Source organism: Mirounga leonina, unplaced genomic scaffold (genome assembly GCF_011800145.1).
Source record: "Mirounga leonina isolate KUSES-001 unplaced genomic scaffold, KU_Mleo_1.0 Mir_173, whole genome shotgun sequence".
NCBI lineage: Eukaryota > Metazoa > Chordata > Mammalia > Carnivora > Phocidae > Mirounga > Mirounga leonina.
In genome coordinates this window covers 33,465,453-33,493,033 of record NW_023270447.1, presented here as the reverse complement: position 1 = coordinate 33,493,033, position 27,581 = coordinate 33,465,453, and the positions used below count along the sequence as shown (strand labels likewise).

The 27,581-nt window shown below is 35.4% G+C and overlaps 1 protein-coding gene across 4 annotated transcripts in view; it reads left to right on the top strand.

Moving 5' to 3' along the window:
• Positions 1 to 27,581, top strand: part of LOC118019268 (serine/threonine-protein kinase TNNI3K) — a 306,409-nt gene that overhangs the window by 34,534 nt on the left and 244,294 nt on the right. For all 4 annotated transcript variants that reach the window (XM_035018269.1, XM_035018271.1, XM_035018270.1 and 1 more), the window contains exon 5: positions 12,853 to 12,963. In XM_035018269.1, coding sequence (XP_034874160.1) covers positions 12,853 to 12,963 — 111 coding nt within the window. The remainder of the gene's footprint in view (positions 1 to 12,852; positions 12,964 to 27,581) is intronic.

Below are 27,581 nucleotides of genomic sequence, written 5' to 3'. Positions count from 1 at the left end.
AGCCTGATGCAGGGCTCGATCCCAGGACCCTGGGATCATGACCTGAGCCGAAGGCAGACGCTTAACAACTGAGCCACCCAGGCGCCCCACTTTCAAACATTTATTGAAGACCTAATGTTCAGCCATTTTTTTAAAGATTTTATTTATTTATTTATTTATTTATTTATTTATTTATTTAAGAGAGAGAAAGAGTACACACACGTGCCAGCCCATGAGCAGGGGGTGGGGCATAGGGGGAGGGAGAGGGAGAGAGAGAATCCCAAGCAGACTCCATGCTGAGCACATAGTCCAACACAGGGCTTATCCCACAACCCTGAGATCATGATCTGAGCCAAAACCAAGAGTCAGAAGCTTAACTGACTGAACCACCCAGGCGCCCCTAATGTTCAACCATTTTATACAGAAAAACAAACAAAAAGGATCGTGTCTTCTGGATTATTACATTCTAAAGAGATGAGAATATGTAATCCTAAAAACATTAAAGTAGTGAAGTCTACACTTAGATCAATGATTCCAAATTTTTTTATCATTTGCCATATAAAATTAGCTCCCCAAAAGCATATATTTGTTCATAAATTATAATTATGAACAAAATTATCAATAAATAGGTCTAGGCAAAAATACACTCTCTGGCAGACAGTGTTAAAATTTGTGGGTATAAATCCATACTTCATATATCCTTTTTGATAATATCAAAATATTTTGACAAATTTGTTTTCAAATATGATTAAATTGTAATTAATTTTACCTGGAAATTTGCCTTACAAAAAGCTCAGATTACTAGAAAGAAAATTGCCAGCATTCTAGCTCTGCCATTTTCCTTCCCTTCTTATATTAGTGATTTACATTTCCTTTGTGATTTTTTCACAGGAATCTTTTAAAGATAATGTGCCAATTTTTTAGAGATAAATTCAGTTAAAATTAGATATTAAAATCTATAAATCCCCTAAATTTAGCTCACATAAGCTACAATGCCTCCTTATGTACTAAATGCTAAAGAAAAAAAAAGTGAGAAGCAACTCTCAACTTCTCTCCATTTGGAATTACAAGTTTTATTTATCATACTTTGGGTATTGTATATGACACATAACTAACTGATACATGAACTGAGACCACCAGTACAAATTTTCATGTTAACTATTAGTAAAATAAAATGTATATAAAATAAAATAAAAAAGATAAGTAGAATTTCTGATATTTTCTTTTTGCACTTTAATTAATTTTCTTACAAGATACCTGTCATATTGGCATTCCACTTTGGGGCATACTTCTTTAAATCATATCTAAATTGAACTCCTAAAATGAAACATAAGATTTTGAGGAAAAATTTGAGATTTCCATAATTTCAAATATCATAAGCAAGAATGTTAATGAACAAAAACATATCTGACTGTCTAATTAACCTCAGACATACCCTTCCTTCAATACATAGGCAAACCACTTGAAATTTCTCTAGTGAATGAAAAATTGCATTTGATTAGTCAACTTTTTTTTTAAGCATTTCATGCTTTAAAAAAATGATAAAAGCAGGTGTTGAATGGTCATTTATTCCATCCTACAGATTTATAGCAAGATCTCATTCCAATCATTCAGAAGAAGTCATTTAAATATTTATTACATAGGGAAAGGGCATGGAAGGGGGAAAAATTTAATTCAACCTATGTCTTTTGGCTCACTAGACCTAGGTTCTTATTACCACACAACCATGCCTAACAGAAAGCTGTTCTCTATTCATGGTGATCCATAGCCTGGAAACTGTTGTATCTTTTTTTCTGATGTTTTTTCTTCCTTAACACGTGTATTTGATTGCAAAATTGATATTTCTTTTCAACTATCCTAAAATCCAGGTCACAATGCATGTGTTTCATACTTTCTGAATCCTTTACTTACATAGATTTTCTCTGCCTCAGCACTACTGATATTTTGGATTGAATTATTCCATGTTGTGGGGGCTGTCCTGTGCATTGTAAGATATTTAGCAGCATTCCTGGCCTCTAGTCTCTAGATCCTGGTAGCCACTTCTCCCATCCCCAGTGTGACACCAAAAATGTCTACAGACATTGCCCCTTGAGGACAAAATCACCCCCTGCTGAAAACCATTAATATAGAGGACAAAATTAATTGATATCTTTTTAAAATCCAAGTTACCTTTTTATTTGAATAAATAAAGTTTCCTGATTAAAGAGAGCATTTTCTCCAAGTAGGAATTTGTCAAGATAATAATAACAAATTCTTGGAAAAAGAAACAAAAATCACACACACAAAAATAGAATCTTACTTTTTGTTTTTGTTTCTGTTTTTTTTCTTTTTTGATACTTAACTAAATCTTCCAGTTAATTGCAACTTTTAAACACTGCTTAAAATTTTTAATTTAAGGAACCAGAAAACATTTATACCCACAAATTAGATCAAACATTAAGATTTATTTTTACACTTACATTTCTTCTTAATAAACTAATATTTCATAATCTCTAAATTAACATGTTCTCAGTAAAAACTTGATAGGATGTTATTGAAAACACTAATTTATCCTTTAATTCTTATATTAGCACTACTTCTTGGAGAACCTTCCCTGACCCCTCCCAAGTCTGGATTAGGTGCTCCTTCCATGTACTCTCATAAACACCCTGGACACCTTCTCATACTGTGAATGATTCTCTTTCATTACATGGTTACTTCTCTACATCTTCCTCTAGTTTAAGGGTCACAATCTTAAGTATGTGTAGAATGATACAGGTAACATAAATGAATTAAGGTGTTAGATAATATGACAAAGTTAAATGGGGACTAACACTTGGACTCAGTGTTTTTGAGACATAAGACATGGTGGAGACTGTGGCAAATTAGAGAACTTATGCTCCATGTAAAGGAGCAGTCAGCATTCAGCTCCAGCTAATCATTGCCATGTAGGCAGGTAAGCCCAGTATTGCCCCAAATTTCAGAGAATCAGATTATGAAGTTTCCTGATATTTAATTTCCATTAATTCAAAATTTTAGTTTTAACTATTATGCAAGCCAAACCATATACATAGTTTCCCCCTTATGACTTGTTTCTGTGAGCACCACCAAGGCAGAGATTAGATCTAAATTTCTTATCATCTTAATCTAAGTGCATAGAATAGTTCCTGGTGTATATTCATCAATAAATACATGTTGCATAAATAAATAAATGAAGTTATAATTCTATGTTGAATAATTCTATTATTCAAAGGAGGAAGAATCATGTTGACATTGGACAAAATATGGTTCTATTTTAGCCATTAGATGTGGAAATTAGAAAATTGTCAGATATCTCCTTAAGGAATGTTTAGTGAATTTGTGGGAATAGAGAGTGTAAAAATGGATTGAAAGTAAATGGAGTTGGGAAAATGTAGGCAATGAATAAAGATTGGGCAGTATCTTGAGGAGAGATAGGATCACAGAAAGATTCTACAATAGTGTGTTTCTCGATCTTTTTAAAGTTTTGCTTCTTTGGATAAACATAAACATTCACTGTCTGTTTACATGTATTTTATTTTAAAATTAAAGTGAAAACAAAGAAATTATAATACTCAATTTGCTTTTTCAAACAGCAAGTATTTGCATTCTCCCAAATTCCCAGAGATTCTGATTAGCTCCTCCCTATTAAATCAACACTATATTACTGAAAGAGAGAACAAGTATATTCAAAGGCCAATTGGAAGCAGCCCACAGGACATGACTATTGAACACTAGGAAACAGAAGAGGAAGGGTCAGCAAGGGTGATGAGAAAAAAAGAGGTCCAAAGCAAAATTAGAGGCCTTACCCTGAGTACAGGTACTCAATCTACAAGTGTGTTCCTTCTCTCTTTTCTCTCCTTTTTTTCAAAATTTCAAGCAAAGTCAAGTATTCCTGTCACACCAAAACCTTTAATAAGTGCTATCTTTTGCAGAGGTAAATTCAGAATTATTTCAACAAGAGGCATGTAGGTGTGAACTTTCATGAGCAGTTATTTTTATACTGATTAATGGATCCTTTCATTGGAGATGTCTATGATACATGAGGCAGCTCTAGTCCATTAAACTTTAATGCCTAGAACTAAATATGTTTCATACTGAAGCTCTGTATAGTCCCTTGCCCTAAAAGAAACCTTAATATTCTTTGAAGACTACAAAACTGCTTTTTTACTTTTTTCCTTACTAGCATAAACACCAGGCTGTAATAATTACTGGGCTGGGTAAATTGGGTTATAGAGAAAAGATACTTAAGTAAGCACATTATTAAAATATTTACTTATATATCCCTGTTTTCACACCCAGAAACCCAGTCTTCTTTCCAAACCAAGTTCAGGTCTTCCTTGCAGCTTGATGTGACATTTCAGGGAATATTACAATATTTGAGTTAGATAGGGTATTACAGAAAACAATTTAGCCCAACTCTGCATCTTGCAGGTGAAGATATTGAGGTATTTCATGATTAAACATATTTGGGGATAAAGTGGACTAAGATTAAGATGTAAGGTGAATGTTCTCATAGGTCAATCTTGGGGGTGACATTTAATATTAGTATATGAATTTATACTTGTAAGAATCTTGAGTTTACAAACATGCCCACATACATTATACAATTTGATCCTGTTACAACCCTGTAAGATGGATACAGCAGGTATTAGATTCCCTTTTTACAGGTGAAGAACACATGGTCAGGGCTTACACATGAAAGGCAAAAAATTGAGAGTAGAATATTAGTTGGGGGTGGAGGGTAACATGTTGTATTTAAAAAAGCATAGGACTTAAAATCAGAAGGTCTAAGTTCAAATCCCAGTTAAGCTTTGATTTAAATGTGCATTAAAGAAACATTTTATGATATGTTATGCCAGTTGAGTTCTTGAAAAGCCGGCTCTGAAAGGGATTTTGGAGTGCAAGAGATTTATTTGGAAGTGACACCTGTGAAAGGCAAAGGAAGGCAGTGGAATTAGTCTGGGGAAGCTGTCAGACCACAGTGAGACTCACTAAAATCTTTGCCAGCCCAATGGGAGCTCCAGAGCAAAAATTGCCTATTAGAGGAGTAATGCTTGAGTGACAATGGCTAGGTACTTTTACCACCAGCTTTCTCAGTCAATGACTGGGGGCCACTTTGAAAAGATCTCAACTCTACTGCTGCAGTGGATCCTGAAAGAGGGTTATTGCCAGCTAACCACATTCCCAGCACACTCTTCTTGAAGGGAGATTTGAGTGGCGTATCTCTACATCTGCCAAACAATGGGAAATACTCAGTATTTTACATTAAATGAAAAAGGGAGATTATTTATCTCTATATGTAGTATAGCTCAATTGTGTACATAATAATTAACAACAAAAATTATGTGTCAAGCATTATGCAAAATGCATTACATTATTTGATTTAATCCTCACAACAACTCTGTAAGATTGACACTATTATGATCTCCATTGTATAGAAAAAAAGCCCCATAGCTTAAGAAGTTAGGGAACATGTCTCAAATGTAGGAAGTGGCCATTAGAATGCAAACACAAGTACTTTGCAGTGCTAGTCTGTGCTCTTATCTAGTTTCATGAAGGTCCATACCTGAGAGAAAGAATGGAAGGAAATAAATGAATAATTGATACTAGTGATTATATGGTGGTACTACAGGTTATAAATTGTTATTTATTCCTTTACTCTGTTTTCTACATTTTCTACTATGACATGTGCTAGTCGTCTATTAAAGCATAACGAATTACCTCAAACTTAGTCCTCTAATACGACAGTCATTTTATTATTCTTAGGGATTCTCAGTTCAGAAATTCAGACAAGATGCAGCAGGGATGGCTTGATTCTGCTCGACTGTATTTGGGGCCTCAGCTGAGAAGACATAAATGACTAGGGTACTTCATCAACCAGGGAATTGGAATCCCCTGGAGGCTTCACATATCTGGTACCTGGGCTGGAATGACTGTAAGTCTAGCTTTAGCTGGGTCATCTGAGGGGAAAGCTTGTATATGATATGCAGCTTCTCTGTGTGGCCTGGGATTCCTTACAGCCTGGCTGCCTCAAGTTAGTCAGACTTCTTACATGGTAGCTAATAGCTTCAAGAACAAGTGTTCCAGAAAATAGAAGGAAGATATGTGGCTTTTTATGACCTAGCCTTAGAGGAAACATAGTTTATTTCTACCACACTCTTTTAATCAGAACCCACCTGGATTCAAGGGGAAAGGCCACAAATTTCACATCTATATGGGAAGATTATAAATGAATTAGTGTTGTGTTTTAAAACCTCCAGAGGACATATTTCCATAATCAGAAGAAAGTAAATTTTAAACATTAAAAATTCCCAATTTATTTTCATTCTGAAATAGAACTACCAAAAAACAACAACAAAAAAGTGAGTGTGTGTGTGTGTGTGTGTATTTAACTTATGAGATTTGGTGGTAGAGAATCTAAGCTCCCTGACACTAATGGTTACTTATCTTGGCTTTATCCATAGTAACAATCACAGAGCTAACAATAGGCAAGATATTAGATGCTGTGTTACGGTTTTATGCATAGTACAAAGTTGGAGTTGCTAACATTACAGGAAATTTTTCCCATTTACATAAATCTTTAGAGGTCTATTGTATCTCAAATCCTATTTTTTCAAGGATTTGCTAGACAGATTTTTTATCCAAGCCTTACTGTACCACACACGGATTTTCTTTTGTTTAAAAATAAATAGTGTACAGGGGCTCCTGGGTGGCACAGTTGATTAAGCATTGGACTCTTGGTTTCGGCTCATGTCATGATCTCAGGGTCATGAAATTAAGCCCCGCCTCTGGCTCTGCACTGAGCACAGAGTCTGCTTAAGACTCTCTCTCCCTCTCCCTTGGCCCCTCGCCTCCCAACTCTCGCTCTCATAAATAAATAAATCTTTAAAATTAATTAATTAATTAGTATTGTACACACTAATGCATAACAGAGGCTTATTTCTCCACACTTTAGAATGCTTCTGTGTAAAATCTTTAAAAAAATTTTTTGCCTTTAGATACTTGTTATATATCATAGAGTGCAAACAATAAGACCAACTTTGTCATATTTAAAATTTACCCATGTTATTATTTTATGAATGATTTTTCCTCCCTGGAAGGTGTGTGCCATATTGCTGACTTTTAAAATAATTCCATTAGAACACAGTACTTCTGTAGAGCAGGAAAAAAATATTTGGGACTCGTCAGTTAAATGCAACAAAATACAGCAAAAGTACATCCTCTCTTTGATATTGGAACTAAGGAAGGATCAGGTAAAGCACCATGGATCGTCAAACATGAAGCATGGACTTTAGAGTCAAACACACCCGATTTTGTATCTAGCTCCAACACTTACAAACTACTTAAGGTTCTACAAGTACTTTAAATTCTTTGAGTCTGACTGCTATCAGCCATGATAGGGATAATAGTCTTTTTCTCATAGGTAAGTTGTAAGGCTTGAAGAGATGATGTCAATAAATCATTTTACATGGTATTTAGCCCATAGTAAGCAATTTTTAAGTAGCAATGATTGCTTTGTTACAATCTCTTTAGCATAGCTTGGGAATATAAAAGTTCTATCTTTATAGTATTTAGTAAAAAAAAAAAAATTAGGTCAATCAGAGGTCAACTTGAGAAATCTAACCAAGATATGAAAGGATAATTTAGTACTTCAAACTGACCTCAACATTTGACTATTCTGAAGAAATCATGACATACTTTCTCTTACATGACACAAATTTTGGCTAAATAAGAAAAAATAAAGATAGTTGAGAAAAGGATGGATGTGCATTTACTAGAACTTGCCTGATAAATATTTCATCTATTCCATTATTTTACATGTAATTATTTTAATGTAGCCTAGTACAGTGCTTGTCATAAGGTAGACATTCACTAATAAATATTTGTCAAATTAAAGAGTATCTGTCTTTCTATGGATTTGTACAAGTTCTTCATATATATACAAACCACTTGTCAGTGTTAGATATTGTGAATATTTCTTCAATTTGTCATTTATCTTATTGTATTTTTGATACTTTTATTTGCTTAAGTTTATCATGTTTTCCCTTTATTTTAAAAAGTGATTTTGTGCTTAAAAAGACTTTCTCCATTTCCCTGCATTTAAAATGCCTATCCATCTGCAGGGAAAAAATGTTTTAAGGTGATGTCTTTTTCATTTACCTCAGAGACTTTAGCTCTCACCTGTCTTTAACCCTCACCATTTAAAAATAAAAGTTATTGATGAGGTTGGAGTTAACTCCTGTGAATTGTTTTGTTTTGTTTTGTTTTTTGTTTTGTTTTTTCTGGACAAAGCAGAACTGGTAGACATTTCCTGTTTCCAGTACTGCTTCAGAGTTTTCCTATGTTTTAATACTTTGATTAATTCAGTGGGTAGCTAATGAAGCAGAAGTAAAGTTGTGGGGAGGAGGTAAGGGCAAAGGAGAAACAGGAATTAGATTATGGAGTCAATTCACTTTCTTATTTGGAAGTTTTCACTGAGGACCAAACTAAACCCCATTCTTCTATGTCCAATGGCAGTAAGTTTATTGAGTATTATTTTGCCAGGTACCTTACAAGTACTTTAAACGTATTATCACATCAGTTGTGAATGCACAGTTTGTATATGTATCACATCAGGACATACAGTTACTGTCCCCTTTATTTATAACCAAGGAACTTAGTGTAAAGGGCTTATGTAACTTGCCCCAGTTGACAGTCATTAGCAGAGTTGGTATTCTAACTTTGGAGTAATTCTAGTACCCGCAGTCTTAACCCTAAGGATCTCATGTAACTTAACATGTGAAAAATAAAATATTTTATTTCTACCTCAAAAACTGCTTCTTCCCGATTCTTCCCTAGCTCTGTATCATGTCATTCTCCTGCTAGCTATTGCACTTGGAAAAAATTCAAACACCAAATACCATGGCCTACAAGGCCCTATAAAATCAGGGGTCTTAGACCTCATCTTGAACATTACTTTTTCTTTTTTTAAAATTAACATATAATGTATTATTTGTTTCAGGGGTACAGGTCTGTGATTCATCAGTCTTACACAATTCACAGAGCTCACCATAGCACATACCCTCCCCAGTGTCCAACACCCAGCCACCCTATCCCTCCTGCCTCCCTCCATTCCAGTAACCCTCAGTTTGTTTCCTGAGATTAAGAGTCTCTTATGGTTTGTTTCCATCTCTGGTTTCGTCTTGTTTCTTTTTTTTTTTTTTAAGATTTTTATTTTTTTTATTTAACAGAGAGAGAGTACAAGCTGGGGGAGTGGCAGGCAAAGGGAGAGGGAGAAACAGGCTCCCTGCTCATCAGGGAGCCCGATGTGGGGCTCAATCCCAGGACCCCAGGATCATGAACTGAGCCGAAGGTAGACACTTAACTGTCTGAGCCACCCAGGCTCCCCTGGTTTCATCTTGTTTCATTTTTCCCTCCCTTCCCCTGTGATCCTCTGTCTTGTTTCTCAAATTCCTCATATCAGTGAGATCATATGATAATTGTCTTTCTCTGACCAACTTATTTCGCTTAGCATAATACCCTTTAGTTCCATCCACATCGTTGCAAATGGCAAGATTTCATTTTTGATGGCTGCATAATATTCATTCCATTGTGTGTGTGTGTGTATAAATATATATATATATATATATATATATATATTTATACACACACACCACATCTTCTTTATCCATTCATCTGTTGATGGACATCTAGGCTCTTTCCATAGTTTGGCTATTGTAGACATTGCTGCTATAAACATTGGGGTGCATGCACCCCTTCGGATCCCTACATTTGTATCTTTGGGGTAAATACCCAGCAGTGCAATTGCTGGGTCATAGGGTAGCTCTATTTTTAACGTCTTGAGGAACATCCATAATGTTTTCCAGAGTGGCTGCACCAGGTTGCATTCCCACCAACAGTGTAGGAGGGTTCCCCTTTCTCCGCAACCAACAGAATGGGAAAAGATATTTGCAAATGACATATCAGATAAAGGGCTAGTATCCAAAATCTATAAAGAACTTATCAAACTCAACACCCAAAGAACAAATATTCCTTTCTTTATTTTTAACCTTCTACTCAACACTGGCCTTCAAGCATACTAAGTTTATTTCCATTTTAGGAAATTATGTGTTTCACACTTAGCTGCTACTTGATCTTCAGTGGTCACCCTTGAAATTGTGACTTGGATTTCTCCTTTTGGTATTTACCATTTATCTCAAAGTGTACCTTCTCAGAGAAGTGAAGCTTTCCCTGACTACTCAGTTTAAAGTAGCCACTTTATCATTTGCTAGTTTTCCTTCACAGTCATTGGTACTTTATGATACTGTATATAATATTTTTTATTTATTTATTTTTATTTATTTATTTTAGAGAGGAGAGAGCATGTGCATGGGGGAGGGGCAGAGGGAGAGGGACAGGAGAGAGAGAATCCCAAGCAGACTCCCCATTGAACATGGAGCCTGATGGGGAGCTCAATCCCAGGACCCTGAGACCATGACCTGAGCCAAAATCAAGAGTTGGTTGCTCAACCTACTGAGCCGCCCAGGTTCCCTTCTTATTTATTTTATGTCTCTCCTCTTACTGTATATACAGTACAAATGTAAGCTCCATGAAAGCAGAATTTTAACTGTCTTACACAATGCCATGTTCCCTCTGCTCAGAACAGTGTTTCACATACCATATATGCTCAATAAGTGTTTGTTAAGTATATGAAAGGTTTATTGAAAAAGAGAATAATGTCATCAAAACTGTGCATAAGAATATTTATTTAGTAGCAGTATGGAGGCTGGACTGTGGTGGGAAAAGGCTTAATCACGGAGACTAGTGAGAAGACTGTAAAATGGAGGGTGATGTTGGAAATAAGAAAAAATGTAGGAAGTACTAATGACTTAGAACCAACAGAATTCTGAAACTAAATGAGTTGAAGGACTCAAAGACTTTTGAAACAAGAAAATGTCATTAATATGAATAGGAAATACTAGGCGATGACAGATAACACTGGGAAAATTATGAATGGTATTTGCAAGAGCAATTTTGAATTTTGAATTTGAGATGCCATTGATAGGCAGGATGTATGGAATTTGGACTTAGAGGGATTTGGACTAAAGATGAAGTTATCTGATTGTGTAAGAATTGCCAAAGGTAGCATTTGGAATGAGAAAGTGGCTTGAGGCTCACTTTTTGAAGGCAGATAGAAACAAAGAGGAGGCAAGAAGAAAGAGATCATCTGACTATAGACAGGAAGAGGATTGACATTGGATTTGGTAAACAAGGTTACCTTCTGAAACTGAGGAGGTGATTTCAGGACAATGGTGAGTCCTTCTGTCTTAGGTGGAAGAAACTAGCATGGCAATTTCTCTTGATAATATAAGGCAAGCACAAAGGGAGAAGAGATGGTGTGAGAAAGAGCAAAATTCAATGTGTAAGGAGTATAGTGAACTCAGTTGGGATTTATGTAAGATTTGGGTATACATAGCTAGGGATTACTGAAGAAATGAGATCACAGCTGTCAGCAGTGAGTGTCAATAACTTTTTATGGAAGCTTGGAAAATGAAGGCAAGGATAGAGATAAAATTAGCTTAGCTTTAGTGGGAAAAAAAAAGAATGGAGAAAACCCAGGTCTATATCTGAACAGAAGGAACCAAAGGAATAGTAAAGGAACACAAAATCTTTAACTTATTTAGTAGAACAGGTGTGCAGAGTAGAAAATTTGGAAACTATAACATTAATTTTGCTATTTAGAATTTTTTACCAAAGTTTTTTCACTTTTTTATAACTTCTCCTTTTTTATAACCTTCAGTTATGTGTAACAGGATTAAGAAATCAAACTTTTTTTTTTTTAAATGAGAGGATTTTCTTAACCAACAGTATTTGAAATAATATGTTTATGGATAAGTGCAATGACGTATCTCATGAAGACTTGACTTTCTTGCCACAGAGTGTGTTTGAGATGTTGGTGGGCCAAGTATTAAAGAACTTATGGTTTGAATTCTTACTTTGAGAGAGAGGGTTAAACATGAAGACTGTTCTTTGCATTCCCTTCCAGTTGTGGGGTATTATGAATATGTGACCCTCCATATCACTCTTTTGAGTGTTCTGACTTACAAAATAAGGTATATAATAGTAATTTTTCATAGGATAATTTAGAGAAATATTTTTTATTTTATTTTTTTATTAAGCATTTTTAAAGCCCTACCATGTACCAGGTTTAAATAAGTTAATGCATATGAAAGGATCATTACATAATAAAAATTCAGTGAATGTAAATTGCTATTAATATTGTGAAAAGTTCCCTGTCTCTCCAAGGACAGAGATACACTGCAAATAGTACAAGGAAAGTAAGGATCACTTTGACCATTGCATAAATTATTCTAATTCAAAGGCCTAAATACTACTTCAAACATTTTCACTGTTAAAATGAGTTAAGAAAGACACTACTGATTAATTATGTATAGGGCCATGACACTATGTGTCATTAATGTGTATAGGAACCATGACACATATGTAGAGAAGTAATTACCGAATTACCAGGAAATAGTCCACTGCAGTCAGTCCAATCATGCAGTTGCCAGGGAAAGCACATTTTTCAGAGTGACCTATACATAAGACTGAGTTGAGTTTGCAAGAGCCTCACATAGGTAATGTCCTTTCTATCTTTCATGGTCAAGTGGTAGAGGATTGATTGAAACTGAATAGCCTTGTCATTTGTTCCTACATTTCAAGCATTTGAGAGCTGCTCTCTGCTGTCTCATGTGCTCTTATACCAGAAATCACACTTAGGTTTTCTTTGAGCACCTAAACTGGCTGACAGTCAGGGAATCAATATATCCTGTTGCACAGTGTCCAAACCTGCTATTAGTAGAAAAGTAACACTAAAGATGTGTTTCTTTACAGGACAGTGCAGAATTGATCACTTCTCTGCTTCACAGTGGAGCTGACATACAGCAGGTTGGGTATGGTGGCCTCACTGCCCTCCATATTGCTACAATAGCTGGTCACCTGGAGGTAAGTCTTACCTTGGTCACCTGTGAAAACAAACCTGGCTCTTTTGATTCTTGTTCTGAACTATTTTCAAAGGCTGGCTTTTCAGATTCTAGGAGTTGGCTTATTTTTTAGCTACTGAATACGTACATTTATTTTGAGGATCAAGTTAAGCTATATAAATGCTCTTTTGATAGTTAATTCAGGCTGTTTTGTAACAATCTAATCAAACATCAGTTAATATAAAGATGGCTGGATACACACAGGCTTTATAGAAGTGATTAAGAGCATAGATTTTGGAGTCAGGTAATCACTTACTGTGTTTACCTCAAACAAATTATTGTCATCTCTGTTTTCTTCATTTATGAAATAGAAATTATAATAGGTTTATTGTAATGATTAAATTAGATAATCCATATAAAGCACTTTGCAGATTGCCTCATGTAGATTAAGGACTCAATGAAAGATCATTCTTGCATTCATTCGCTTATGTATTATTTGATTTCTTAAGCATCTGTTGTGCCATAGATAGTGTTCTAGTTCTGAGGTGATAGTAGCAAAAAAATAGGCAAAACTCCATTTTCTTGGAGTTCAGTTGTAGAGAATGAGCTAGACAATAAAGAAAAGAAAACACAATATCAGTTAGTAGTAAGTACTAGAAAAATAATAAAACACGTTAAAATGAAAAGAGTAGAGAAGTGGGCACCATTTAAAATAAACTATATAGTAAAACTGTATATAAAATATATGTGATAACACGTGCAAAGACCCTGTGGCAGAAAAGAATTAGTTGTGTTTCAGGGACACAAGTAAACCAAAGTTATTAGTGTGGTGTGAGCTAGAGATAGAGTGATGGAGATGAGGTCGGGTGGATGGTTACAAACAAGATCACAAAGTGCTTTTAAAGACCAAGGGAAGGACTCTGGATCTTGTCTTAGATTTAATTACTAAAATATTAATTTTGTACATACAAAGCATTTTGTATTATTTATTTAATCTACTCACAAATCCTCATGAAATAGTTTTTAATGTCACTGCCATTTGATAGATATAAAACCATGGCTCTTCTATAGTCATTGTCTTTAGATATTGCAAAGAGCCATGTCTGGAGTCCTGGTCAGTTTACTCAAAATCCCATGATTTTCCCACTGTATTATTTGTGATAACCACAATATCTTTATTATTAAATAGTTATCTATTTCTCCCTTTTAGTCATGTTACAAGTTAAATTGTACTTTCTTTGCTAACACACACACACACACACGCCAACTGTGAGCAAGTAGAGCTGCATATAAAATCATATATAAAACCTATAAAATGGGTGTGATCCACTTCCCTTAACAGAGTCACTTTAAAGGGCTCTTACATTCAATAAATATTAACAATCTCATTGAGAGCAAAATAGTTTCCTTCATGCTGACATTTCCACCCCTTACTGTGTCTTATTTCTCCCCCCAAAATAGATCTTTTTGGTGAGATTTACTGTAAATATAAGTGAATCTGTATTACTTATAAGAGGGGAAATTTCATTAGAATCACCTAAATATCAGTGTTTTCCAAAAAAGAAAACAACTGAGGCCAGGGATAAAGTAAATGGAAGGTAAACATTAAGAAGCCTGGGTGGAAGAATTGGCGAGGTAGACATTAAGTTCCAGTGAGATTTGTTCAATCTCTTAATTCAGTGGTGGGGAGGGGAATGGCAGAATATGTTTTGCAAAACAAAATGCTTTTTGTCTACTGCTGAGCTGATTACATTTGTAAGGGATAGACTTACAAGTTTCAAAAGCAAGGTGGTTAAGAGCTTGGTCTCTTCATCTCCTATTCAAATACTCTTTTCTTGCTTTGTAAATCATAGTGTGGAAGGAAATAGAATTCTACCAGCCTTAGGGGAAACTTTACCAAAATCATTCCAGATAGGTTTCTACTCTTGTCTTGCATTTCTTCATGGATTCTCCAACGTCCTTTATTAGCTGTTGTATAACATTTAGTGACTTTCATTGTTAATCACTGCTGGTACATAAAGCAGGTTTTATATACATTAAACTTTATTCTCTTCTATCTAATGGACTAACTAAGGTACAAATCAGATAATAAAAGAAAATGATATTCAAAAAACCTACAAGCATCATATTCAAAATGCAAAATTATTTTCTTTGAATGATTTTTCCAAAGCTATTAATTGCAATACTCACTTTTAATATATTTTCTTCCCCCCATATTCATTCATTCATTTAATATATATTTTTGAACCTCTACTTTTTCCATAGTATAGTGGTAGAATATGGAAATGATATAAGAAAATATGACATACTTTTTCCTTCTAAAGACATTATAGTGTAGCTGGACACACAAAATTAATACACAGGAAAAATTATATAAACAATTCAAAAGTAAAATAGTAAGGACAGAAGGGAAAAGAGTCAAAGATCAGAGTGAGTTTGGTAATTAGGAACAATTAGAAACCTAGCAAGAAATAACAACACAAAGTGAGGAGTGTTAGGAATTCACTGGGAATAGAGATCAACATGGACTGAAAGAGTTGGGGAAGGATTTATGAGAGAGGTTTTGAATTGGGCTGAACTTTAAACAGTAGTGAGAACTGGACAGAGAAAAGAGGAATCATGTCCAGATATGGTAAGAAGAATGAGCTGAACACATTTAGGGGAGAGTGAATATAAGGCTAGATGAACAGATTGTGAAGAGTCCCTATAAGTAAATTTGGATGTTAGGAATGGACCAGACTAAGAAAACTGAGAATAAAAGTCCAAGGAGTTTAATTCAATTCAATAAGCAATTATTGTAGTTTATGATGTGTAACACACATGCCTAGATGGTGTGGTAGATAAAGAGATAAATAGAAGACAGAAATTCTTTTTTTTTATTTTATTATGTTATATTAATCACCATACATTACATCATTAGTTTTTGATGCAGTGTTCCATGATTCATTGCGCATAACACCCAGTGCTCTATTCAGTACATGCCCTCTTTAATACCCATCACCAGGCTAACCCATCCCCCCACGCCCCTCCCCTCTAGAACCCTCAGTTTGTTTCTCAGAGTCCATAGTCTCTCATGGTTCATCTCCCCGTCCGATTTCTCCCCCTTCATTTTTCCATTCCTACTATCTTCTTTTTTTTTTTTTAACATATAATGTATTATTTGTTTCAGAGGTACAGGTCTGTGATTCAAGTCTTACACAATTCACAGCGCTCACCGTAGCACGTACCCTCCCCAATGTCTATCACCCAGCCATCCCATCCCTCCCACCCCCCACCATTCCAGCAACTCTCAGTTTGTTTCCTGAGTTTAAGAATTCCTCATATTAGTGAGATCATATGATACATATCTTTCTCTGATTGACTTATTTCGCTCAGCATAATACCCTCCAGTTCCATCCATGTCGTTGCAAATGGCAAGATTTCATTCCTTTTGATGGCTGCATAATATTCCATTGTGTGTGTGTGTGTGTGTGTGTGTGTGTATACCACATCATCTTTATCCATTCATCTGTCGATGGACATCTTGGCTCTTTCCATAGTTTGGCTATTGTGGACATTGCTGCTATAAACATCGGGCTGCATGTACCCCTTCGGATCCCTACATTTGTATCTTTGAGGTAAATACCCAGTAGTGCAATTGCTGGGTCATAGGGCAGCAATATTTTCAACTTTTTGAGGAACCTCCATACTGTTTTCCAGAGTGGCTGCACCAGCTTGCATTCCCACCAACAGTGTAGGAGGGTTCCTCTTTCTCCACATCCCCACCAACATCTGTCGTTTCCTGACTTGTTAATTTTAGCCATTCTGACTGGTGTGAGGTGATATCTCACTGAGGTTTTGATTTGGACTTCCCTGATGCTGAGCGATGTTGAGCACTTTTTCATGTGTCTGTTGGCCATTTGGATGTCTTCTTTGGAAAAATATCTGTTCATGTCTTCTGCCCATTTCTTGATTGGATCATTTGTTCTTTGGGTGTTGATTTTGATAAGTTCTTTATATTTTGGATACTAGCCCTATATCTGATATGTCATTTGCAAATATTTTCTCCCATTCTGTTGGTTGTCTTTTGGTTTTGTTGACTGTTTCTTTTGCTGTGCAAAAGCTTTTTATCTTGTTGAAGTCCCAATAGTTCATTTTTGCCCTTGCTTCCCTTGCCTTTGGTGATGTTTCTAGGAAGAAGTTGCTGTGGCTAAGGTCAAAGAGGTTGCTGCCTGTGTTCTCCTTTAGGATTTTGATGGACTCCTGTCTCACATTGAGGTCTTTCAACCATTTAGAGTCTATTTGTGTGTGTGGTGTAAGGAAATGGTCCAGTTTCATTCTTCTGCATGTGGCTGTCCAATTTTCCCAACACCATTTGTTGAAGAGACTAGAAGACAGAAATCCTTGCTCTTTAAAGACACTTACAGCCAATAGGATTTTTTCCCAACAGGAAATGACAAGCCACTGAGAATTTTTAAACAAGATAATACCTGGAGATTTGATAAATAATGTATTGAAGAGGATTTCTTTGAACAAAGTGTTTAGAATGGATTCCAGAGTGATGATATGATGATTAAACAGACAGAGATAAAAGATTGGGTAAAGGAATCAATTTGGAGGAGAAATCAATTAGCTCCAACATGTTGAGCTACTGACAACTTCCAAATTTCAAGTGGAAATATTCATTAATCATTTAGAAATACACAACTAGCTTCAATGGAGAAGTTGAGGTTTAGTGTAAGTTTTTGAAAATTATATGTGAAGAGGTGATATTTGAAACCAAGATAGCTGAAAGTTATAAATTGGGCCTAATAGATAGCAAGGCACAGAACCCCTATCCATAGAGACTTGAGAAATTACTGAACAGCCATTGAGGGACAAAGAAGGATTGGTCACAGTGGTGTGAGGAAAACAAGGAGATTGTACTATCACAATAATTAGGAGTATAGAGAATTTCAGTAGATAAAGGATCCTGGGCATCAAATGGTGTAGAAAGTACCATGAGTACAATGGGATAAAGTACATACAGTTTTTACTTATTATACCAAAAATTTAGATGCTGATTTCACTCCTATTTTTCACTCTTGGTTAGCAGAGATGGTGGCAGTGGATCAGTGGGAGTTCCCTTTCATTAGTAGTCACCTTCTTTTATTGCCCACCTGTCTCTGTACAACCATAACTGATGCTAAGTCTGACAGCCCTTTTTGTCTGCATATATCAAATTCAGAACCTCCATTAGTGTCTCAAGTGTGTTTGTCCTCCCATAATTGTGAATTCTATTAAACAGTTTTACAATAAAATTTACATTGACTAGGCAGCTGTCTCCTTCAATAATAGAAGAGAACATGTGCTGTGGCTTCCTAGACATGCTGATTGCAATTTGAGACTCAGATTTAGGCTTACTGTTCTTTGAAAAGGAGGCAAATAGTGCTTGTCCCAAGTCTCACTACTTCTCCCTGATTTATCCATCAGTACATGTGCATATGCTGCTTTATACAAGGCCCAAGATCCTGTTGGCAAACTACAAAAATGCATGAAACCCTCTTTTCCCCTCTGCATCCAGGAGGCACATGAGTCATGTGCTCCTGCAACCATGGAAAATGAAAAATAGTAGCTCATATTTGGTAGTGCTTGATTATTCACGTGCATTTGTCATTTGGCTCTCCTGTTAGATAGCTACCATTACGCTTAGTTTATCAATGAGGAAACTAAGGATTGGAGAAGTTAAATGACTTCCACAGGGCCATTCAGACAATAAATAAATGAGATGAGTAGGACTCAAACCTCATTATCTACTTCAAATCTGTAGTCTTGTAAATAAAAAAACAATTGTTCCCTTTTGACTCTTGTATGTGTTGCTAAAACAGGCTTACACCCATAAGCCACAAAAAACGTATACAGAAAACAAAGCATAAACTGAATATCTTACTATCTAAAGCCCAGACATTGTTACATATACAATTTAAGCAACATTAATTGATTCAAGAATAACTTTATATGGTACTTAGTATATGGGCATCAGAACCCATGAATGTATAATGCATGTATATGAGCACACAACACACACATACATCACACACACACACACACACACATCCCCCAAGTGTAAAACACTTTATGCTTCATCAGATAACTCTTGTAAAAGCTGTTACACTTTGATGTTTCATGCAGTAGCTTCTAAAGTTATCAGGAGACAAATCAATTATCTGTAGCTGTAGACAACTGTTTGAATAGCAAGCAGAAAAGCATGTCTGGGATGGCACAATATGTAATATATAGGGGTTGTGGAGTGTTTTATTTCTCACAGAAAGTCACAGTTTCATATACATTTGGTGCAGGTGAGAGTCTTATTTTAATAGTTGAATTTATTCTATCCTACCTTATCCTTTTTTCAGATTGTAAACACTTACCCAAACACTGCTTCAGAAATTCTTCCCAGTTATTTTGGAATTTATTTCTGATTTCAAGGAAATGCTATTGATGTTGTTCCAGTTCACTCTTAAGTAAATCATCTGAATGTTTCAGGAGAGAGTTTTGTTTACCATGAAGCTTCTGACTCTCTCTAAGTTATTTCTTTTAAAATGGCTTTAGTTTTCTCCCCAAAGGCACAAACAAGTGAATGCTTGGAATTATAAAATGTGCTCTCTCCCTCTTTCTTTTTCTCTCTCTCTCTTAAAGAGATAATGTGCTCAGGAGTTTTATAACTAAAAAGTATCAGATCTGCCTCCAGTCTAATGAATAGGCAGTGGTCCCTTATGAACTCCATTCTGAATTAGAAAAAATAGAACCCTATGTCATTTCACAATGTGCGGCACCTTTGCCTTATCTCTGATGTCTCCCAAAATTTTGCAGGCAAAGAAATAAATCCTATATGAACATCATGGGCTACTACAATTCAGGTACAAAAAGCACAGCAAGGGCCAAAGATACCAGTTAATGTACATTATTATAATTGTTCAAATATCAATCTAGTGAATGCCATTAATGATTGATAGGTATTCTAATTACCATTCTTTTTTTTTAAGATCTTATTTAATTATTTCAGACAGAGAGAGAGTGAGTGAGAGAGAGCTTGAGGGGGGTGGGGCGGAGAGGCAGAGGGAGTAGCAGACTCCCTGCTGAACAGGGAGCTGACATGGGCCAGATCCCAGGACCCTGGGATCATGACCTGAGCTGAAGCCAGATGCTTAACAGACTGAGTCACCCAGGCGCCCCTCTAGTTACCATTCTTTGGCATGAACTCTAAACTCGGTCTGAATAGTCATTTGCAGATCTGTGATGCCAAAGTTTAATATACCTTCATATCAAATGGTTAAATCTGAAACTAAACCTTTATTATACGCATAGTCTTTGAGAACTGAGACCTGATTTAGAAACACCACATCTCCTGTGGCATTCAAAAGTGGTTTTCTCAGAAGTCGAAACTAAGAAGCTCAAAGTTCTAATTACCGAATGTGCTCAGTATTACAGAATACTGTTTATTAAAGGCAAAGAGAGTCTCCTACTGTCTAGGCTTTTGGTCTAGAGACTGAGACAGGATCATAGATTATATATTATAATCAGTCATTTTATGGTTTCAGAAGCAGTACCTTAAGTGGTATCAATTGTAAGATTGATACAAGAGGACGTTAGCTTGAGTGTCACTTTTTTCGTACTCAAGTCTTTGCCATAGGTTCGATTAGCTATTATTAAACATTAAGTACTGCTTTTGGGGTGAGGCAAAAGAGCATAAGCAGGAAAAGCTTTATAGGCTAATAAAAATGTAAATGATGTGTTCATCAGCTTGCTACCATGGAAATGATGAAAGAAACATTTCCTGAGAAATTAGATTCAAAGATTATTGCTAATCAAATCAACCTGAATGAGAAATCCCTTTGTAAACATCCAGCGTTTTGTGTGAATTTGCCTCTCTACGCCAACCCTTCTGTGCACTGAATTTGATTCCAATATCCTAGGTACTCCATACATTTTTTTAAAAAGGATGGATAGATATAGATAAGATAGATATATAACATGATTTATATATATCACATATTTATATATAAATCATGTTATGCAATGTATCAGCTAGGCAGAAATAATCTCTGTGCTAGATATCTGTGACAGTTGATAAGAAACAGCTATAGATTTTGATGCATGTGCACTTAACCTTCTTTTTCAATGCCATATTCCCTACCAGGAATTTGAAGGCTGAGTTATGAATCAAGGTTTCTACAGCTTGCTTAAGTCACATCCCCAGAGTTTCAGAACCTCTAAGCCCCCTATGTCCCAGGATGACAGGAAATTGCTACTCTTTTTCCCCTCAATTAGGAATACATGGGAAGACCGATACTTTCTACCTGTTCTTTAAATACAGTAATAAAGTAGATGGTGAGTTCTACCTACTTTCCCTCAGGGATGATCCATTCTGGGATAGTATTTAGAGAGTAGAGCCCTTTAAGTATTTTAACTTTTCTAAACATTGTGTAAGCTATTCTCCCTGATGGTTCCCTTTGGTGGATCTCCAAAGAACCTTTAGAAACTTTCTGAGGTTCCGGTAGTGGGAGTGAGAGGCTAGAGCCCCGACAAGTGGCTCTCAAGAGCTGCCCTCTGTCACAGCATCTCTCTTCTGAGGTGTCCGTCAAAGGTACTCGGCACCTCTGTTTCTTATCACTTGTTCTTCAACGACTGAATATCAGACTAATCTAGCCATTATAAAGCATGGAACTATTAAGGAAGTCACACAAAGGTTTCTGGAGTTGCTCTGAGATACAATTCAAGTGTAACTACTTGAAGTTATCTTTAACCTTTCTGCCTTTACTTTTTTCTGTGCCCTGAAGCAGGCTACTAGCTCCCTCAGTTCTGGGCTGAGCTGTCTTATAATTACTGCAGATTTCCACATCTGAGAAAGATCCTGGCAGAAGTTGAAGAATCATTTTCATAATTCTCTCCTGAAAGGTATACATTGAGCTATCCAGGAGATTTGGGGGGAAAATTCCAAATTAAATAAGACAAAGGGCAATGGATGCAAATCTTTTGTCTGGAGCAATCAAAGATATTATGGGTAGTGGTCAATACGTTCCTTCATTCTGTCATTCATACTGTCATTATCTTACTCTATATTCATATCATCATCTTACTGGACTTCCTGCAGTAGTATTCTGCCTTGTAAGGCCTGTCTTCCAGTCTTTTACAGTCTACTTTATCCTAAACACTCCTGAAATTTTGCCAGATTCTCTAACACATGGCTTTGGTAAAGTCATTCCTCTGACCAAGAAACTTGCTAACTCCAAAATACACCCAGCAGGGGATTAAGTGGTAGTGATCCAGTTCTCCTACCTTTTCAGCCATGGGTTTTCATGCTTTTCATTTACAACCTACACTCTAAATTAAATGAACTGTTATGCATTTATATTCCCTATGCTTTTTATCACACTGTAGTCTCTTTATAGTTTGCCTCTCCCACCCATCCTCAAAGTTCAGCTGAAATGCCACCTTCATGAAATTGCTGGATTCCTCTAGCTTGAGGTGTTTTCATGTTTCTAACAATCAATAGTACTTTATCTATACCTTTCTTATAGCATTTGACACTGCTTGTTTCAGAAACATGGTTTTATTTTATTATTTTATTATATATTTTTCTTGAGCATAGGAACTGCATGTGAAAACCTTTATAGCTCTCGCAGATTCCAGTATTGTGCTTTTGCATATAGGTTTTTAATAATTGTTTGATGAATGACTAAATTAATGATTATTCAAGTGTTCTTTTACAAATCACACAGAATGAAGAAAATGATTTCTCCTCTCAGTAAATGCACAAGACATTATAAAGATACCTTTAATAAGGAAAGTAGCTTACAAAATCACAAGCAATTTTCATGAATAGCTTCATACAAATTACTCTTACAAAATCTATAAAATGAAGGATACAGCCTTTATAAGAAAAATAATGATTGTTTTGTTTTTAAAAGTTTCTGTCTGCCCATGCAATATATCTGTTTTAAAGTTTTCATTTATTTATTTATTTTTACATGTTAATATTATCTTTATTATTTTAAGTTAAAACAAATTTTTAAAATAGTCGAATAGAGTTTCATTTAAGCTAGAACTCTCATTTTCTTCTCCTAACATCCCCCAGATATTTGTGGAATTCTGTATGCTTTTATTTTTTAAAGTTTTTATTTATATTCCAGTTAACTAATACAATGTAATAATAGTTTCAGGTGTACAATTTAGTGATTCAACACTTCCATACAGCACCCAATGCTCATCACAATAAGTGCACTCCCATTTAAAATATAGAGGAGGAGTTTGGACTCAATCTAATGAAGTTTGACCCCATCAAAAGAGAATAACAGAGTTTAAATTATTCTACTCCACAGAAAAGAAATCCAACATACCCATAAGGGATCATCATTAGTCTTTTAGATCTGCATGTCTCTCTCTCTGACTTGGCTGAATTTTCCTAATCTCCATTCTAATCAGTAATGTTGTCTCCAATCTCACATGTGAATTGTGCTCTCTGGCATAAAATCAGTTACTGACTCACAGTCCTGTGCTATCACACAGCCTCAGCACTGATAGCTTGTGATCCATTTATGAACTGTCAAGATAAATAAAGATCTTCAGATTATTTATATCTGCTATTTTCCCCAGTAAATTTAGAGAATTACTATATGTCTAATCCCTCTCCAACTTGATTTTATATCTTTTAGCCTAATTGGTGGCCAAACTGAATATACAACTTTCACATTGATGATGAAAGAAGGGTGTAAATGTGTTGTTCCAATAAGGAATGTGTCCTGGGTTAGATGTTGGCACTCCCATCAGCAAGTGTGATAACCTAAATAGTTGAAAATAAGTTGTGGATTATTTGGCATTATTTTATTGATGTCTTATTGTTTCTATTAAGTAGTTGCTTCTAGCTTTTCTGGGTATCCCCAAGAAAGTGAAAATCTCCTGTGAATCAGGTAAATTCAGTAATTTTCAACTAACTAAACACTCTTTAAGCACACCCACATATGAAGATACTAGTATGGGGTTACAGAGATGTATAGGATGCATTCTTTTCTTGAGATACTTTGCCATTCTACACTTCCTTCTTTTTGGCAAGAGAACAAGTCTGAACCCTCATTGGAACTTGTGGAATTGTTGAGATTGTGTCTAATTTAGAAAACCAAATCTTTATTTATTTATTTTTAAAGACTTTATTTTATTTATTTATTTATTTATTTATTTATTTATTTATTTATTTATCAGAGAGAGGGAGAGAGTGAGAGAACGCACAAGCAGGGGGAGCAGCAGGCAGAGGGAGAAGCAGGCTTCCCACTGAGCAATGAGCCCTATGTGGGACTAGATCCCAGGACCCTGGGATCATGGGTAACCAATTCTTTTAAATGAGAGTTTGTTTTTCTGACGTGAGCATCTTTATTGTTTTTTTTTAATTTAAATTCAAATGAGCGTTTAAATAAAATTTGTAACTGAACAATGTGAATAATAAATTTACCTTTGGTGGGGTGCCTGGGTGGCTCAGTCGGTTGAACTTCCAGCTTGATTTCAGCTCAGGTCATGGTCTCAGGGTTGTGGGATCAGCACCCATGTTGGGCCCCATGCTCTGTGGGGATTCTGTCCCTCTCCCTCTACTCCTCCCCCAGTGCACATGTGCACACACTCTCTCACTCTCTCTAAAATAAATAAATAAATAAACAAACAAACAAATAAATAAATAAATAAATAAATTTACCTTCGGTGTACTGCTGTCAAAATTATGGTGAAAACTCTCTGTGTTTTAGGCCTTAAAATTTTGCACATGTTATGACCCAGCAAATCACCTTCTAGAAGTTGATTTTATGGAAATAATAGGAAATTGGATTGCAAGAATGCTCATGTAAAATAAATAAGGAAAAAATCTAAATGCCCAGAAATATTGATTAAATCAAGCTGATCTATGGGTACAGTGGGATACTATGTATTCATTAAACATGGCATTGCACAAGTTTATACAGTTACATGGAAAGAGGCTCACAAGGACTTATGAAACAATGATGTTATTTAAGCTTCATTTTACATTTAAGGTTCTTTTTTTCTTTTTAGTTTATCTTATTAGTAGGCTGAATACATTTTCTTAAAAATATAACTTTACAGGGCGCCTGGGTGGCTCAGTTGGTTAAGCGACTGCCTTCGGCTCAGGTCATGATCCTGGAGTCCCGGGATCGAGTCCCGCATCCGGCTCCCTGCTCAGCGGGGAGTCTGCTTCTCCCTCTGACTTTCCTCCCTCTCACGCTCTGTCTCTCATTCTCTCTGTCTCAAATAAATAAATAAAATCTTTAAAAATATATATATATATATAACTTTACAAAATTGACTACACAGTTAATGGCTACACACTTCACCCTCATTGCTACCCAAAGGTAAGGTAACTGCTATTCACATTTTGATGGATATTCTTCCAAAGTTTTTCATATATATTTTTTCTTCAAAAATATAATCACACTAAATGCTTCTAAAGCCTTTTCTTATTTAAAACATACTTGAGACAGCTTTCCAACTGTGCAACACATTCTTTGATTCTTATATAAAAGTATTTTTATTGAAAAAAGTATGCGTACAAAAGGATATATATATATATAAACATATATGAACTTCCTCATAAGAGCTTCATGTGAACTTTTGTGACTCTCTCTACATTTATGAAAACTATTCTCTTACTTTCCTTGATATTTTGTATATGTATGTGTATCTTTTTAATATCATGAATTATATTGTTTTGTTCTTAACATTTTTATGTTCTTGAATATTATGTATATGGAAATACATATTTGTTGTGACATGTTTCTTTTGCTCAACATTAAATATGTAAGATCCATGTTAATTTGTGTAGCTGTGATTCATTTTTCCTTCCACAATTTATTTATCCGGTTTATTCTTGATGAACATTTGAGTGATTTTAAATATTTTGCTATTATAGATAAGGTTGTATGATAATATGTATATGTATTTCCTGACATATTACCACAAGATACTCTCTAGGATATAAATCTAAGATTAGAATTGCTAGGTTATAGAATATGTGAATGTTCAAGGGATTGATCTAGTTGACAATCCCACTCAGTGTATAATTGACTGTATGATTGTTTTCTTGCTTCGTATCCTCACCAACATTAGTATAGTAGACACGTTTTTTCTCTCCAGCTGATAGATATGGAATAGTATCACATTTGGTTTTAATTTGCATTTATCAGCTTACTTAGGAGATTGAACATTTCTCACGTGTATGTGGCTCTCAGAATTACCTTTTTTTATGAGGTACCTTTGTGTATTTTTCTATTGAATGGTTAACCTATTTTGATTCACAAAAATTATTTTTAATGTATTATGAATAATAATTTTTTTAGAGGGAGGGAAAGCGAAAGAGAGAGAGAGATGGGGAGGGACAGGTGGAGAGGGAGAGAGAGAATCTTAAGTAGGTTCCATATGCAGTACAGAGCCCAATGCAGGGTTCAGTCTCACAAACCTGAGATCATGCCCTCAGCTGAAATCAAAGTTGGACACTTAACCAACTGGGCCACCAAGTGCCCCATGAACAATAATTAAAAAATAATAATTATGCACTTATTAAAAGCTTATTATGTGCCGGGAAATGTTCTGAGCACATTGCATAAATTTTCTTGTTTTAGCTAGGGGATAAACATCATTATTAATTTTGTTTTACAAATTAGGAGATTGAGATACAGAAAGGTTAAATAACTTGACAAAGGTTATTTGTAGATCACAAAGCTAGTAAGTGATATTCTATCCTAGGTGGTTATGATCTTAACCACTGTTACTAAACTATCTCTCCTTTCTCCTTTATAGTTATATATGCTACAAATATCTTCTAATTTATAGTTAATGCTTTCATATATTGTTTAAGAATCCCTGGGATTTTGTGAAGTTATTTTCTTATATTATCTATATTATCTAAATCTTTATCCTATTCAGTTGATCTATTTGAATGGAACATTACCAGAGTATCTTAATTACTAGCTATAGAAAAAGTCTTAGACAGTCTGTCTAAATATTCACTTATCACACAATGTTGCTCACAATATCCTCTTAATATTTTTAAATTTCCATAGCATCAATATTGGTATGTTCTTTTTCATTCCTGATACTGGTTATTTTGGTCTCTTTTTACTTGTTAGTGTTGTCAGAAGTTTAGTAAAGTTGGTTTTGTTGATTTTGTTTGTTTTCTTTTTCATTGATTTTTGCTCTTACCTTTTCAATTTATTTTTTATTTTTATTGACACATAATTGACACATATTTTTATTAACACATAATTTTTTTACAAGACATGAAAATTTTTATTTTAAAAGAGAGAATGTATTTTTACACAAATCTACAGCAGAGAATTCAAACGTAGAAAAAATAAACTATATCCAAAGGCACAGAGCTCCGTGTCCATGCCCCCCTGCTCCCAGTGGCGGGCAGCAATACCTTCGTGCTTCCTACCAAAATATGTGGCAAACCAGGCCCCCCCACAGCCCCTCGAGCGCTGACCACATGTCACTCAAGCGGGACAACCCACCTGCTGTCCACCTCCCGAGGAGAGGCCGGGGAACCAGAAGGAAGCCAGTTTCCACATGCCTTCTACCAGAATGGTCAGCGCCGTCCAAGCGACAGTGGCCACTGGAGGGGGCCCT